Source organism: Macrotis lagotis, chromosome X (assembly GCF_037893015.1).
Source record: "Macrotis lagotis isolate mMagLag1 chromosome X, bilby.v1.9.chrom.fasta, whole genome shotgun sequence".
NCBI classification, from domain to species: Eukaryota; Metazoa; Chordata; class Mammalia; order Peramelemorphia; family Peramelidae; genus Macrotis; species Macrotis lagotis.
Window position 1 is genome coordinate 552,049,817 of NC_133666.1, and position 17,150 is coordinate 552,066,966.

Consider the following 17,150-nt stretch of genomic DNA (forward strand, 5'->3'; position numbering starts at 1 on the left):
ACCTAGAAAAAACTCAAAATATCACATTGGAAAAACAACTCACCAGGAAAACAGATCCAAGAGAAATACTTTAAAAAATTTTGGGCTACCTGAAAGTCATGAGCCTAGACTTCATTTTTCAAGAAATTTTCTAAAAAAATTGCCCTGGTATCCTAGAAGCAGAGGGTTAAATAGAAATTGAGGGAATCTGCTGATCACCTTCTGAAAGAGATCTCAAAATAAAAACACCCAAGATTATAGCCAAATTCCAGGATTCCCAAATCAAGGAAAAAATATTACAAGCAGTCAGGAAAAAAAAACAATTCAAATATCATAGAGCTACAGTTAGGATTACACAGGATTTAGCAGCATCTACATTAAAGGCTCACAGAGCCTGGAATAGGATATTCCAGAAGACAAAAGAGCTTGGATTACGACCAAGAAACAATTGCCTGGAAAAACTGAACATCCTCTTTCAGGGAAAAAGATGGATATTCAATGAAATATAGGACTTTTAAACTTTGAAACCTCCAGAGCTGAACATAAAGTTTGATCTTCAAGTACAGAACTCAAGGGAAGCATAGAGAGGGTAGATGGGAAGGGAGAATTATGAGGTATTTAATAATGTTACACTGCTTATATTCCTGCATGAGAAGATATTGACATTTATTAGGGCAGTTAGAAGGAGTATATATAGACAAGGCACAGGAGGGAACTGAGTATGAAGGCATAATATATTATAAAGCTGGAGTTAATGGAATGAAAGAAGAAGTACTGGGAGAAAGGAAAAGGAGAAGGAGAATGGACTAAGTTATTTCATGTAAAAGAGGCAAGAAAAACTTTTGCAATGGGGGGAAGGTGAGGGGGACTTCATTCTTAACAGAAGTAGCTCAAAGAGCTACATATACATTCAATAGGGTATAGGAATCCATCTTAACCTAGAGGAAGAAAGAGATGGGAGAAAAGGGATGGGGGGGTGTAGGTGATAGAAGAGAGGGAAGATGGTTGGAGAGAGCAGTTAGATACAACACTCTTTTGAGGAGGGTCAGAATGAAAGGAGATAACAATAAATGGGGTGGGGAAGAATAGGATGGAAGGAAATAATATGTGGAAAAAAATATTGAAGCATCTTCTCTGATGGACTTATGATAAAGAATACAATCCGTCCCAAATACAGAGCTAATGGTATCTGAATACAGATTGAAGTACACTTTTTTCCCCTTTCACTTTATTTTTCTTTATGGGGAAAAGGGGGGGGGTATGTTTACTTTCACAATAAGACTATTGTAGTAATTTGAAAAAAAATTAATTTAAAAAAATGAAATAGAAGGATCGGACCTTCCCTGTGACAGTCAGTCATGGGGCCTTATCTCTAATTAACCCTTATCTACTCTTTTTCCCTAAAACTCCAATGGCAGACTCTCCTTTTCTAAACTGGTTATCTGTCCTCTCAGGGCAGGTATAATCTAATCCCTACCCAAGCACCTCTACAGCAGCTGCATGGTTGCACCTGGAAAAACTTCACCCCCCCCACATACATACATACATACATAGGTATCTACTTCCTGACCTTCAGATCACTTCATGACTAAGGCAAACACCCCTCAGAGTGCCAGTTCTGTTTTCTGGGGGCAGTGAATGATCTCCTTTTTCCAGCTATTTGGGAACAGAGTGAGCTACATAGGATGAACAGGCATGGATGGGTAGCCATTTGAATCTCAGAATTTATTACATTATTTTTCCTTTCAAACCTACACTTCTTCAAAACTTCTTTATTACTGTCAAAAACTCAACATCCTTCTGCCTAGTTTTACAAACTGGGTATCATCTTCAATTCTTCATTCTTACCATTAATTATCTACAATTTATCTCACATATACCTAGTTGTTTGTGTGTTATCTCTCCCATTAAAGTGACTGTGAGTTTCTTGAGCCTTGATAAGTCTTGGTGTGGGCCCTGATTTGTTTCTTGGGTTTGGTTCTGCCCCTTGAAGAATCACAACTCAGACTCAGGAATGCAGGTTTTTGGAAAGAAAATAGTGATTTATTAAAGGAAGTTACAGCATATTAAGAAAGTGATAGAAAAGTTAAAAAGAGTTTAAAGAGAAAACCGGTGGATTGCTGATTGAATTGGCCAGGCCAGCTGGCCAGGGTTCAGCAGGAAGTTAGAAGGTAAAAGGAATCAGCTCCTCCCTCAGATTTCCTTAAATTCCCTCCCAAAGTCCATGGGGGGGATGGTGACCTGAGAATGACCCAAGTCCCTCATTGGAGATTTTGCCTCTTAGGGAGGGGTCTCTTTTGGGTGGTCTTCCAGGACCTGTGCTCCCTGGCTGCCCCACCAAAAAAAAAAACCCCAATATAATCCAAATCAGGTTGAAGGTCAGGCACTCAGGTGTGGAAGGAAGAAGGAAGATTCCCTTTACAATGCAAACGAAAGATTTACAAAGTTTGTCTCAGAGTGATCTCATCTCTCCCATGTCCAGGTTTCTCTTCATCACTGGGACTGGTTTTTTTTCCCCTTTCTTTGTAACCACAGTTCTTAGCACAGCATCCGACCATAATATAAGACTCTTCATATATCTTTGTTGACTTACTGATTGGTTTATTATTGAGTCAAAAAACTAAAAAAAAAAAGGCAACAAATTAATTGACTAAGCGATAGGAAGTACAGGAAATGGATTCAAGGGCGATGGATCCAGGTTTGAGATATAGAAGCTGATGTGTCTGTGTAGAGCAAATTTAGGGGGGAAAAACATGAAAAAAGAAACATGGAACATGGACAACTCATTTTGGATTCTACTAGAATGGCCCTGAGTTGGCCAGGCTGACTCTTCCCATTTAGCAGCTGAGACGTGAGGTTTTAGGGTTTGTTGAGTAACATTGTATTTTTTTTCTCAATTACAGGTAAAAATAATTTTGAACATTAATTTTTTTAAATTTTGAATTCCAATTTTCTCCCTCCTTCACTGTCCGCCTTTCTGAAATGGAAGTAAAATTGATATGTTATATATGAAATCATGCAAAATATATTTCCATATCATTCATGTTATGAAAAAAACATAGACAGCAAAAAACCCCCACAAAAAATAAAATATAAAATAGTATCCTTTAATCTGCAGGCTCCACCAGTTCTTTCTTATGAGATGTTTATGGTGATTTAGGAGCTTTCCCTTGGAATATTCCATATTAACCCCATTTACACATGTGTAAATTGAGACCTCAAAACATGAAATGATTTACCCAACTCAGAATCTGAACTCTTGATTCAAATCTAATATGCTATCCACTATGTCACAAGACCTCTTATTTACTAAAAAGATAAATTTCTCTTTATTATATTAAATGGAAAAACTCCACAAATGTTTTCTGATTTTTCCATTCAATTCTCTTATTTAAGTCAAGCTATCTTCTATGCTAGGAAAGAGCATTTATGAAAAGAGCTTGCTTGTTGAATGGAAAGAATGAATCAATGATGGACTGATGATATCTTTGACCTTTATTATATTTTAATATACTCTTTCATTCCTATCTCATAAATATATTCCTATAGTTTTATTTTGGGGTTTTTTTTTTAGAAAAATGCAAGCCCTATCAGTATTGTTGACCAAATAATAATGATAATTTATGACAATAATCCAGACCCCTTTAATAATTTGCTTGCTCTAGCACTCTCCTCTAGCTTTTCCATTATCATTTTCCCCACTGCTATTTATTGGGGGAAATAAACAGAGGGAGAGAGATAGTTTCAGAATCTATTTTGGCAATAATCATGGGCATTTGAAGTTTGCAGAGTACTTTCTTTTATTTCAACGGAACCTCACAACAATCTTGTAAAAGCAAAACTGCAGGTAATGCCATGCTACAGGATGAGGAAACAGAGGCTAAGAGAAGTAAAATGACTTGACCATGGCATTTGTTGCCTTGATATAACTAATAAAAAAAATCATTTTGAAGCTAGGTCTTCATGTCAAGTCAACTAGTGTTTATTAAGCTTTTACTTTCTTAAGACTTAAGACTTTATTAAGCACTTTCTTAAGACTTGAGGAATACAAATACAAGGAGAAAGATGGTCCCTGCCCTCAAAGAGCTTCCATTTTTTTGAAGCAATCAGGGTTAAGTGACTTGCCCATGGTCAAACAGCTATTAAAGGTCTGAAGTGTGATTTGAATGCCCTTCTTCCTGACTCCAGGGTATGTACTCAATTATCTACTGCCACCTAGCTGCTCTAAGGAGCTTACATTCTAATGAGAGAAGACAACAAATAAAAGGGAGCTGAAAAAGGTAAGAGAAAGCGATGAAGATTCCTGGGACATTGTAGAGAAAGTTTGGGAGCATCAGGAGTACAGCCCGGAGAGAAATGAATTCAGGGTTGTCCTGGATGGTTTTCTTAAAATGGCAGTTCTGGGAGGAAATACTCAATCAGAGAAAGAGGCCACAAGACAAAGATACTTTCAATGTGTGAAGTCCATGGATGTAGTAAGCTTCCAGAGTAAAGAAGCTTTGGAATATTATAGAGAAGATTCAAGAAAATCAGAAGTATAACCCAGAGAAGAATGGCTCATGATTCCATTTCTAGCACACCAACTACTGTACCACACTGAATCCTAAATTGTATTTGACAAGGAATGCATCCTGATGGACCGTTGTAAGCTTAGGAATCAGAGATCTCTAATTCTCGGTCTGTCATTAGTTAAATGAGTTATTAAACTCTCCTCTGTCTCATTTTCCCTGTCTATAAAATGTGAATGACATATTGATCCATGTCAGGAGGAGGGATAGTAGAAAATCACATGGAGGTGATTTGGACTAGATTTGGTTTGTTTTCAAAATACTTTTATAATTATAAGGAGAAGAACTGTATCTAAGGTAGTGTCTTTACACTATTCCTAATAGTCCTCAATGATAAGGACAATAGTCATCAAAAAGGGTTTGGTGATGGTGGTGGCGATTAAAAAGACTAACAAATTATGAATTAGATTATCTTGTACTTTGAGATTCCTGTAGACAAAGCTGTGCCAGATTCCATACAGCCATATTCTAACGTCCTGACCTTGTTTTTCAGTTCAGGATCTATGTGAAATGCAGGACCATGCCTGTGAGCAGATATGTGTGAATGTTCCTGGATCCTATGTGTGTCAATGCTATAATGGTTACACCCTCTCAGAAGACGGGAAGAAATGTGTCAGTGAGTATTGATGTTAACTAAAATGGTATTTTATGGAAGAATCAACTGAGGGGGAGGGAGAAGAGGGAAGTGAGGTAAGAAGGCACTCTATGTCTTTCCAAGTAGGGAGTTAGAGTTGCTGGGGTTTAAGCCTTACTCCATCCTTCATCAGGTAGAAGCTAATAACCTCAGAGGTTTTTTCCATGGGCATATTGACAAGATTGAAAAGCTTCTCCAGTGAAAAGAGTGTCCAACTCTTGAGATCTATGATTCTGCATGTGGAGGCTGATGGACCCCAGGCAACAAGTTGAAGAGTGTCTTGAATATTGAAATAGGGAATGAAAAGCTTAGGGGTATGTGATTCATTGGACTTGGAACAAAGTTTCTGGAGACCTTGGAAACCTAGCTAAGATAGTAGGCATATTAGTTTGGGGAGATGTGTAGGTAATGCTAAATTTGAAATGTACACACCCAATTGTAACCCTTTAAGGGTTCTCTTTCCAATTTATTGCTGTGATTAGACATTCACTTGATACATGAAATCAAAAAATAACAGTAACATGATTGCCCAGGAGCTAAATTAGCCAAGTTAGCCAATAAGTAAAACTTATTAATAGTCATTTTCCTATTGTTCATAAGTAGATAAGACTATCTATTCCTCTTTCGTAGATACTAATCCTAAGCAGGAAATGAAAGAGGATGGATCATGGAAGACTAAAAAGGGCCCTTAGAGATGGATCATCAGTGTGGACCCCAGTCCTCCATACAAATACTCTTTACAACATTTCAGTGAATGATCACCCATCTAACCTCCCCAACAAGCAGTTGCAAAAATAGGCTACTTAACAATCTCTTGAGTTAGCCTACTCCATTTTTTTATTTTTTATTTTTTGCAAGGCAGTGAGGGTAAGTGGCTTGCCCAAGGCCACCCAGCTAGGTAATTATTAAGTGTCTGAGGTCGGATTTGAACTCAGGTATGCCTGACTCCAGGGCCGGTGCTCTATCCACTGCACCACCTAGCTGCCCCCTAGCCTACTACATTTTTTAAAAAGTTCTGCTAGGAATTTTGTCCTTAGGTTGAGCTGGAGACTATCTCTGCAACTTCTATCCACTGTTCCTAGAGCTTACATTTTAATGGGGAAAGGCACATTAAAGGGGAGCTAGACAATTGGAAGTGAGGAGGAGATGCCCACATGGACATTTAGGGACTGTGTCCAGAGAATCAAGAATAGTTGATCTGAGCCTTTTCCCAAGAAGGGAAGAACTCCTTCAGGAAGAATTTACCACCAAGAGAGGGGCCACAGGAATGGAACTGAGGTCTGACAAAAGCATAATGAGTTGGAATATAACTTCACTGATTCTGTAAAGATTTGTGTTAGCCTTTTTGGTTGTATCACCCTGCTAGCTCTTGCTGAGCTTGCGACCACTAAAACCCCATTTTTTTTCTGTCAAGGTCTGCCTTTATCAATTACTATTTCTGAAGTTAATTTCCTTTCAATCCAAGTACAGAACTTTATTCTTATCCCTATTAAATATTATTAAATTGTATACATTTCAACAGTCTGCCAATTTTTTTCTGTTTTAACACTACTGTCTATTGAATTATTATCTTCCCACAGATTAGGGTCAAAAACAATTTTTGATAAGTATGTCACCTGTGCTTTCATACAAGTCATTAACAATTTTGTTGAATGAAATGGGTGGGGTAAAGGATACTTAAGGAGCTCCTTTCAAATTGACCTTGCTGTGATAATATTTTTTAGGCATTCACACTGATTCAAATCCACTTACATTATAATATTATCTAGTCTATAGTTCTCTATCTTGTCCACAAGGATACCAAGAAGACTTTGTCAAGTACTCAGCTGAAATATATAGATATATTATAGCTATATTGATCCTGATACACCAGTATCCTGACCAAAATAAAAAGACAACAAATTCAGTCTGGCATGACTTATTCTTGATAATTGAGAGCTAAATCTTGGAAACTGACACTTCCCTGAGTGCTTGCAAACTGTCATTTTAACAATAAATGCAAGAATTTTGTCAGGAATCAGAGTCAAGTTCACTGACTCATTGTTAAAAAACATTTATATAGTGTCATCTCTCATCTTGAAGTCCAGGTTTATCATAACAAAATTGCACTATTTGTGTACCCTTCTGATTTCCTGTTCTCTTCTGTGGATATTTTATTGACATTCTTCCCTTTCTTCCTTCTCTTTTTCCTTTTTTTTCCTGCCTTTTATTTGGTGTCGTTAATACCACCCACTCACTAACTTCACCTGCATAGAAGTCCTTCTTTGTATATAAAAAAAAATAAAGGAAAACAAATCAATATCTTTACCAAATATCAAAATGCATACATCATTCTGCATTTCCAGGACATTCCTTCTCTGCCAAGTGGAGGGTGGCATGTTTCATTATTAGTACTCTGAAATCATGGTTGATCAGAATTCTCTAATATTTAAATTCTATTTTCCACTATAGTATTGTGGTCGTTGTGTAAATTGTTCTCTTGATTCTATTTATTTCCCTCTGAATCAAGACATACCAATCTTCCAGAATTCTCCAGATTCATTGATTCTTACAGCACAAGAATATTTCATTCCATTCATTTTTTATAATTATTTATTTATTTATTTTATATTTATAATAATGTTCCTTCCACTGGTCCACCCCTTTCTTTCTTTCTTTTTTTAAATTTATTTTTATTAAATATATTATTTGGGTTTTACAATTTTCCCCCCAATTTTGCTTCCCTCCCCCCGCCCCCCCCATGGAAAGCATTTCCATTCATTTTCTACAAATTATCCAGTCATGCCTAATGAGATTGATTTTTTATTCCACAATCTAGAGTATTCTGTCTGATCTTTCCTTTGTTTCTTTCACCTCCTACCCTGAATTATACTTAACTGGTCCCATGTAAGTTGCACTATGTAAGCTCATTAAAGGCAGCAACTAATTTCATCTTTTTGTCTTTTTAATAAACTCCTATTTTGTCTCCCTGCCTCTAGTTCCTCCCCTCTCCAAGTCATCTTTACATAGGCCAAAATAATGTTTCAAAAGCAAAGGCCTGACCATTTCACTTTCCTGCTCAAAAGGCTTTGGATGGCTTTGTATGGCTTCTAGGATAAATTATAAGCTCTGCATTCAGACATTTACTACAATCTGACACCCCACTATATCCTCATACTTCTTTTATTACTTACCTTCAAATCAACAAATTTCACATTAAGTTACCTAGATTAAATAACTGATTATCTCCTGCCTTCATGCATATTTATATAGCCCATCCCTGAATCCTTAAATGTACTCCCCTCCTCATTTCTGCTGCTCAGAATTCTTGTCTTCCTCTAGGACTCATCTTGGGTGTCATCTTCTCCATAAGACCTTTCCTGATTCTCTCGTTATTAGTGGTCTGTCTTGATTTTAAATACAAATGGAGACAATAGATACAAATTATCCTGTACCTTTCTATGTTCATGTTGTATTCCCCCTAGTAAAATATAAGGTCCTTGAGGGACTTTGAGCCCTAGTATAATACCTTGGCTTAGGCAAAGCTGACATTTAATAATGTTTGTCAAATTAAATGAAAGGTTGACTGACAAAACAAGAAAGCATATGGTCATTCAATATGAGAACTATTTACCATGCTATAGTTCAGAATATAAAAGACAAAAAGAAGTAGTTCCTTCCTTCAAGGAGTTTTTAGCCAATACTCTTTTATATCTTTGTTTTAGTTTCCCAATTAGACATGTTCTTTTAGGGTAGAAATTATATGATTTGGTTGTTTTTTGTAATCCCCATCAGTTTCCATATATGTATGTGTATATAATGTGTAAGAATGTTTGTATCTATATATGTGCATACATATATATATACACATATACTTTTTTATTTATTTCTCTGAGAATGAACAACATGCTATAAAATAGATGCATTTGTCATACTAGCAAAGATGTAATACTTTAAAGTTTTCAAGTGTTTTACAAATGTCATGTCTCAATTGAAGCTCACAAAACACTTATGGGGTAAGTTTGGCCAATTAAATGCCATGTAGGCTGTCATAAGAATGCTGATGTATAAGAACAAGCAATTCAAACATAAAATACCCTAGTTTCTTTTTCTTCTTCATTAACCTTTGGTTTCCTTTGATACCTTCTGTATTCTATTTTATGCAATTAAAACCATTATCTGAAGATTATAGGTTTCATCATAACTTCAAAGCAGATCTTGACTTAAAAAAAAAGATTAAGAACTCCTAGAATAATATAACTAGCACCAATATGAAACCTTTCATTAAATTTGCCATACTGAATATAGCAATTTAGAGATATTTGGGAGCAGGGGAAAGCTTGGGTGTATAGGTGTGCACAGGTGTCTTTGTACATCTTTGTGAATGTGTATGTTTGCTTAGGAAGTCATTTTATCTATCATTTCTCTCAACAATGGACTTGGCTTTTGATTTCTGGACACTGCCAGATGTTAAGAATATGTGTCTTCTTCCTAAAAATAACCTGTTTCTACTGAATAATATCCACATGGCAGACAATTCCATCATAGAAAACCCTTGGAATATAGCCCAGATTTATGGGGATGGCTAGGTGGCACCAGCCCTGGAGTCAGGAGTACCTGGGTTCAAATCCAGTCTCAGACACTTAATCATTACCTAGCTGTGTGGCCTTGGGCAAGCTACTTAACCCCATTTGCCTTGCAAAAAACCTAAAACAAAAGGAATATAGCCAGATTTTTAAATCAAGAACTATAAATCTCTATTTTTCATTATATAGCACTTAGGTAATCTTTATCTTTATAGACAGCTACTGGCTACTTGCAAAATGGTTTCTTTCAAGTCAATCAGAGACCAAAACTTTCAAGTATGGTTCCAGTCTCTGTGTGCTTATGACTTTGTAGTTAGGAGAGCTGGAATATAATAACTGAGAAATTAGACTCCTGGGTCCTTTGGGAAGTTCTATAAACTTCAAGATAATATTTTTTAAGGACCATTTCTTTTTGGAACTAGAATGAGACTTGGGAAATTAGTCATTGCTCTATGCTCATTCCCCTTGGCCCTCTCCTCCCCAACCAGGCCATGGTTATTCCCCTATTTTTATTTTATACAATACCAGAGATTTTATTATTATAGGGAATTTTAATGAGAAAACTCCCCTTTCCAATTCAAATTGGTTTTGCCTTTGCAATTTATAATCTCAGAGGGTTGTTTGGGGAGCCAAGAGAAGAGATTTGTTTGGGGTTCCATAGACAGTACTTGTCAGGGATGGCATTTGAACTTACTCCTTGGTTCTCTAACTATCAGTATTCTATACTGGCTTTGTACACCTCTGTTTTTTTTTTATTTTTTGGTTTTTGCAAGGCAATGAGGTAAAGTGACTTGCCAAGGTCACACAGCTAGTAATTATTAAATGTCTGAGACTACATTTGAACTCAGGTCCTTCTGACTCCAGGGTCAGTACTCTATTCACTGCACCACCTAACTGCCCCCCCCCAACTTTTGCTTTTAAAGTATAATTTCTTCTACCAAATGAGGTTATTTAAGGTACCCAATCCAGTACCCAGTCCCCCATCCAGTAAAAAAAAAAAGATGTTTGACTGAATGACTCATTACTTCATTGAGATTCAAAAATTCTTATTTTCCCTGAGATGGGAAAGGCCTGCTGCATGTCTTAGAAATCTAATATCCAAGGAGTTAACGAGAGTAAGTGGCTTTCAAATATAAATAAAAGTTATAACTCAAAACTCTACAACCTTCGAAAAGTGATACAAAATCAAGATTTTAATTCTGTTTTCTGAATTATTTCTCCCTTCCCTCCCCATCCATTGAAAAAACAAGAAACATAAAATCTGTTACAAATATGGAGTCATTTTTTTAAATCCTAAATTAGTCATATCTCCTTCATCCCCTACCCTAAAGAAGTTTCCATCTGTACTCTGAGTTCATTAGCTCTCTTTCTGGAATTGGGTAGTACATTTTATCATAAGTCTTCTGGAACTATAATTGGTTTCAACTGTGTTACTCAGAGTTCCTAAATCATTCAAAATTGTTTGTTTTTACAGAATTGTTGTCATTGTATAAATTATTATATTGGTTCTGCTCATTTCACTTTGTATCAATTCATACAAGTCTTGCTAGATTTTCCTGAAAACTCTTCCTTCACAATTTTTTACAGTACAATAGTATTCCATCACATACACATATCATAACTTGTTCAACTATTCTTCCACTGAAGGACACTCCCTCAGTTTTCAGTTCTTCACAATCATGAAAAAAGCTGCTATGAATGTTCTTTTTTTTGCATATATTATTCCTTTTCCTCATTCTTTTTCTCTTTGTTAAACACCAAGACTGTAATCCCCTTTGTTTCTGTCTTTTTCAAGATGCTTCAAGTACTGCATTCAAATCCTCCCTCTTACCACTAACTAACCAGGTCACTCTTTCAGTCTCTCATTTTAATGGAGGCAATTAAGTTGGAAGTTTGTTAAAGGCTTTTTCATCTTAAAATTCAGTGATCTAAGAGAATTTAAGGTTGTAGAATTGGGAAGTATGTATTGATTACCAGCTCTTGCATCTCACTGTTTACCAGTGAATACAAGCCTGCATGGAAACTTCAGGATATATGCCATAGGCTGCCAACTTCTCATCAAGATGTTACTGGATGGTCTCAATAATGATTATGTAAAAAGTTAGCTTTTGTTAGGATTTGGTTCCTATCTCTGTTTTTGTTATGGATAAAATCTAGCAATTGGCTAATGTCCCATGATGAGCAATATATTTAGAGATTAAGACTATGTGGGTGTTCTCTTCCCAACCTAATAATTTGTTGACTGAACAAATGAATATTAGGACTTTTAGTAATTTAGGAGTCTTAGAACATCAAAATTGTGTTTGGTAAAAACCCATTAATTAGCCCAGAAGCAAAAGAATAAATATAATTTTTTGCCCTTTTAACTGTTTAGCCATCACATTTACATAACTAGTTGATTAATATATCAAATACAGTTTTATCTCCTTGGTAACTTGATATACTAGAGCGTAAGAGACTGTTGTGTGTGGGAGTACTGTAAAAAGCTTCATCACCTGGTGATGTACCAGAGTGTTATTTACTGGTTGATTGTAGAGTGCTTGTATTGTAGAATATTTAAGCACTTGTATTCTGGTGAATAAACAGAGTATTTGGAGATCTAGGAGATCTTGGAGAACTTGTCATCCTTTCTCCATCCTTTCCATCCTTGTCTCCTACCCCATCAACATTTGCCTGGGTAAGGATAAGCTAGTCCAGCAGGAACCTAACACTTCCTGAGCAGCTAGCCCAAAAGATAGTTAACACTAGAGAGAGAGAGAATTGGATCTGGAGTCATGAGACCTGAGTTAAAATCTAAGCACTGACAGTTTCTGTGTGACTGTAGGCAGGGAATAATATTATTTGCAACTCAAGGTTGTGGAGATCAAATGAGATATTTCTAAAGTGTTTATTATAATACCTGGTATACAATAGGTGCTTAATTAATTCTTTTCCCCTTCTATTCCCCTCAAATAAACAGAGAACTGAGTCAAATTTATAAGTCTACAAGTCATTCCCCAATTGATAAATGTCAAAGTTTATGAAAAGGCAGTGTTCAGATGAAGAAATCAAAGTTATCTGTAATCATATGAAAAAATACTCTAAATCACTATTGATTAAAGAAATATAAATTAGAATCACTCTGAGGTACCACCTCTCGTCAATCAGATTGGCTAAAATGACAGAAAAGAAACATGACAAATGTTGGAGAGGTTATGGGAAAATTGAGACAGCATTGTTGTTGGAGTTATGAACTGATACAACATTCTGGAGAGCAATTTGGAACTATGCTCAAAAGGCAATCAAACCCTTTGATTCAGAAATAGCATTTTAAAAAGGTGGAGGGAAAGACCCACATGTACAAGAATATTCACAGCAGCTGTTTTTTTGTGGTGGCAAAGAATTGGAAATTAGGAGATGCTCATCAATTAGAAAATGGCTGAACAAGTTGTGATACACAAATGTAAGGGAATGCTGTTGTTCTATAGGAGAAGACAAGCAGGCAGATTTCAGAAAAACATGGACTTACAAGAGCTGATGCAAAGTGAAGTGAAGAGAGGCAGAAGTACATTGTACACTGTATCAGCAATATTGTGCGATGATCAGCTATGATTATGAATGACTTAGGTCTCAGAAATAAAATAAGCCCTTCTCTTCCCCTTCTTCTTCCTGAATTTCAGTGTCTTCTTATATAAAATGGGAATTATAATATATATTCTATATACCAAATGGGATGACTGTAGTAAATACTTTTTAGAACATAGCTATGTAAACAATGTAAATATCAGCTGTGCACATGAGTTATTGTTATTGTTTTGTTCTTGTAAGCAGTACATGTGTGTTCTTGTAGGCAGTACATGTGTGTACATGTGTATCTTTGATTTCATTTTTAATTTAACTTTGAATATTTTTCTTTATAGTTGTGGATCACTGTGCCTCAGAAAATCATGGCTGTGAACATGAGTGTGTAAATGCTGATAATTCCTATTTCTGCAGATGCTCTAAAGGGTTTGCTCTTAACCCAGATAAAAGAACTTGCAACAGTAAGTTACAAAATGTGATGTTCTGATGATAAAAGGAAATTTTGGACATTGGTATCTCTCTATGCCAAATTAATCTTTGATTATTCTGTAGGAACTCTGCCTCTCCTATTATACCTTGATGACCATCCTTTCTAACCTTGACAAATTATCTTGGGCTTTTCCAAGATTTATGCTATGGAAAATGAGAAAGGTCATTTTTCTACAAAAGATCAACACTTGGAGTAGAGGATCTTACCTTCCTCCCAAATAGACCCTGATGTGTCATTTGATGCTAACATACTGTCATTTATTGGCAGGTTTTTTAAAAAAAAATCTTCATTGAAATGTTGTAAAATGGTACATTAAAAAATCCATCTATATAGGTCTAAGAGTATCCCTACTTTAAGAAAGCCTGAAACAAGATAGGCAAGATAATGCCCATCTGTTTTTCTTGCTATTGGGGGAACTGAGGCTGCTAGTTCAATTGAGCTCAGGGGATTCTAAGCTGGAGCAGGGTTAATGCCAGTTTAGTACCCACAATAAGCCTGGAATAATGAGAGTGGGCCCCTGGAAGGAGACTGTGGAAGGAGTCATCATGCTTCATACAAAAAGAGGTCAGGAAACAGAGTAGGGCAAATCAACAGTGGGATCAGTCCTTAAGTGGTCACTAAATTTACAATTTGGGCAGGATATGGAGACCCAATGTCAAGGAAGAAAAGCATGAAAGAAGGGAAGGAGGGAGGGAGGGAGAGAGGAAAGAGAGGAGGGAAAGGAAAGGAAAGGAAAGGAAGGAAGGAAGGAAGGAAGGAAGGAAGGAAGGAAGGAAGGAAGGAGGGAAGAAGGAAGAAAAAGAGGGGGAAAGAAAAAGAGGGAAGGTGGAAGAAATGAAGAGAAGGAGAGAAAGAAAGAGGGGAGAGAATGAAGAATGGAAGGAAAAAGAGAGAAAGGGAAGGAAAACCTGATTTATCAAAATTTGAACTTCAAAAAAGTATAAATTAACAAGTGGTCACATTCATTTTTCTTGTAATTGTAAATAGTTCCTTTAGTAGACCCAAGTATTTGTTTACTTCATTGACTGAGAGGCTTAAAGCTTACATATTAGGGTCCATCATCAATAGAAGATTAGTTTTTAGATGAAGATGAAGCAGTTCTGAAATATAAGCCAGAAAATGGGATTCAATTTATTTTTTAAATGACTTTACAAAACTTTTCATAAACATTTATTACATAAACAGGGAATCTAGTACTTAGAAACATGCATGCAACTAAAACAAACAAAAAAGAATTCCACCACTTAACTTTCTTGATGTTCTTCAGTTCCCCTAACATCCACTACTAGCAGGAGCCAGGATTAGGAGCAACATGGGAGTAAAGCTGCTATAAAATAGGAGGACTACAGAGAGAAAGAAGGAATTTGGCTATATTTTTGGTTTACAGTTCTTCATTTTCTGTAATTCTGTGTAACAGGAGTGGTAACATAATAGAGAGATAGGTACATAGATACATAGATAGATACATAGATAGAGATAGAGAGATAAATTACATACATAACTTAATACATACTGACCAACTAGCTAACTAATTTACTACTCTACAACTGAAGAAACAGAATTAATTTTGAATTTGATTCTGAATTAATTCACTTTTGATGGCACTGTACTAAGTATGAGGAGGTAAAATAAATATAAGGCATATAATTCCTTTTTTTTCCAAGAGTTTATAATTCAGTTGGTGAAATAATATAGATTTCCATGAAATCATAAATTTTCCAAAACTGCACATGACCAAGTGTCAAAGAGTGACAATGGCACTGAGTTCTATAGGACTTTAGGAAGAAGTGAGATCAGTGATGGTTGCAACAGTCATGAAAGGCTTTGTGGAAAAGAACTCTGAGGGAAGGAAGCATCAGGAGTCCCATTTTCTAACTAATTCTCTCATGAGTACTAGCTAACTTTATTTCCTTGGGAAGTTTGGTTTTTTGTACCTTAGCTTTTTCATCTATAAAATGGAAATAAGTAGTATTTGTCTTATTAGTTAGTTACATTGATGCTGGTAGAATAAGAGACAAGCAAGTGAATATGAAATAAATAAGAAACTAGATATGAAAGAATTTACCAAGCTTAAAAGCTCACTTATAGTTATATATAAAATATTATTGGGGCTCTTGAGTTGGACTTTGAAGGAGGGGTAGGTTCTGGATAGGTGAAGAAGAGAAGGTATTTTTTTTTAAAGAGAAGGCACTTTCCAAGAGAGAAACAGACTAGATAAAGACTTAGAATTAGGAATGATCCATTCTTCTATTTTTCTCTGGGGGATGATTGCATTAATCATCTCCCCTTCTTTATGAAACCTTTAATCTTTCCCTCTTTATTGGTTCCTTTCCCCCTGCCTGACTCATCATTTCTGTGCAGGTATCCCCTATTCTTAATTATAATATTTTAACTTGCCTCATAAGCCTTCTAATCCCTCTGACCATCATTGCACCTCTATTTTCACCTTTATTATTGAACATCTTAAAAGGATTATCTATACTTACCACATTCACTCTCTTGACACTCCTCAATCCATTTTTTGTCTAGTTTATTTATCTATCTATTTATTTATTTTTAGGTTTTTTGCAAGGCAATGGGGTTAAGTGGCTTGCCCAAGGCCACACAGCTAGGTAATTATTAAGTGTCTGAGGCTGGATTTGAACGCAGGTACTCCTGACTCCAGGGCCGGTGCTCTATCCACTTTGCCACCTGGCTGCCCCTCTTAATTCATTTTTAACATGACTTCTCTCCCCACCAGTCTACTGACAGTTCTCCCTAAAAATCCACCAGTATCCTCCTTATTGCCAAGTTAATAGCATATTTTTTTTGATCCTCATCCTTTCTATACTCTTTAACACTATGAACCATACCTCTTTATTCTGAACAGTATCCTTTGGCTTTCATGACAGAGGTTCTCCCATTTACCCATTAGTCTACTTCATTCTCTTTCAGTCTTTTTTCCCCTGTTCATATAGGTATCCCCAAAGATTTGGTGCCCTCATCCCTCTTCTGTTCCCTTGCTATAGCTCTTCGTTGGTGATGAAATTCTTTCCCATTGCTTCAACTATAACTCCATACAGTTAATTACCAAATCTCTATCTTCAGTCCTGTTACTTCTCTCAAATTGACTTGATATTCAAAGGATAAGGAGCCAGTAAAGAGGGAGAGATTGAAGGAGAAAGAAAGAATTATTTTGCTTTTTCCTATGATTATATAGGTGGAGCCTCAGAGGAGTCGGGCTCATTCACTAGACTGGACCTTCTGGATTATTGATGCACTCTGTTCCCTCCACATCCCTGTAACTTAGCCCTGAGAAAGATCCCCCCAAAGGGCTTCCTTCTTCACATTTGCTTCCCCATAGATACACAAAA

General features: G+C 36.2%; 1 protein-coding gene across 2 annotated transcripts in view; it reads left to right on the forward strand.

The window, feature by feature from the left end:
• Window positions 1-17,150, forward strand: part of MATN2 (matrilin 2) — a 210,364-nt gene that overhangs the window by 123,423 nt on the left and 69,791 nt on the right. For both annotated transcript variants that reach the window (XM_074200464.1, XM_074200463.1), the window contains exons 5-6: window positions 5,041-5,163; window positions 13,646-13,768. In XM_074200464.1, the coding sequence (XP_074056565.1) occupies window positions 5,041-5,163; window positions 13,646-13,768 (246 nt within the window). The remainder of the gene's footprint in view (window positions 1-5,040; window positions 5,164-13,645; window positions 13,769-17,150) is intronic.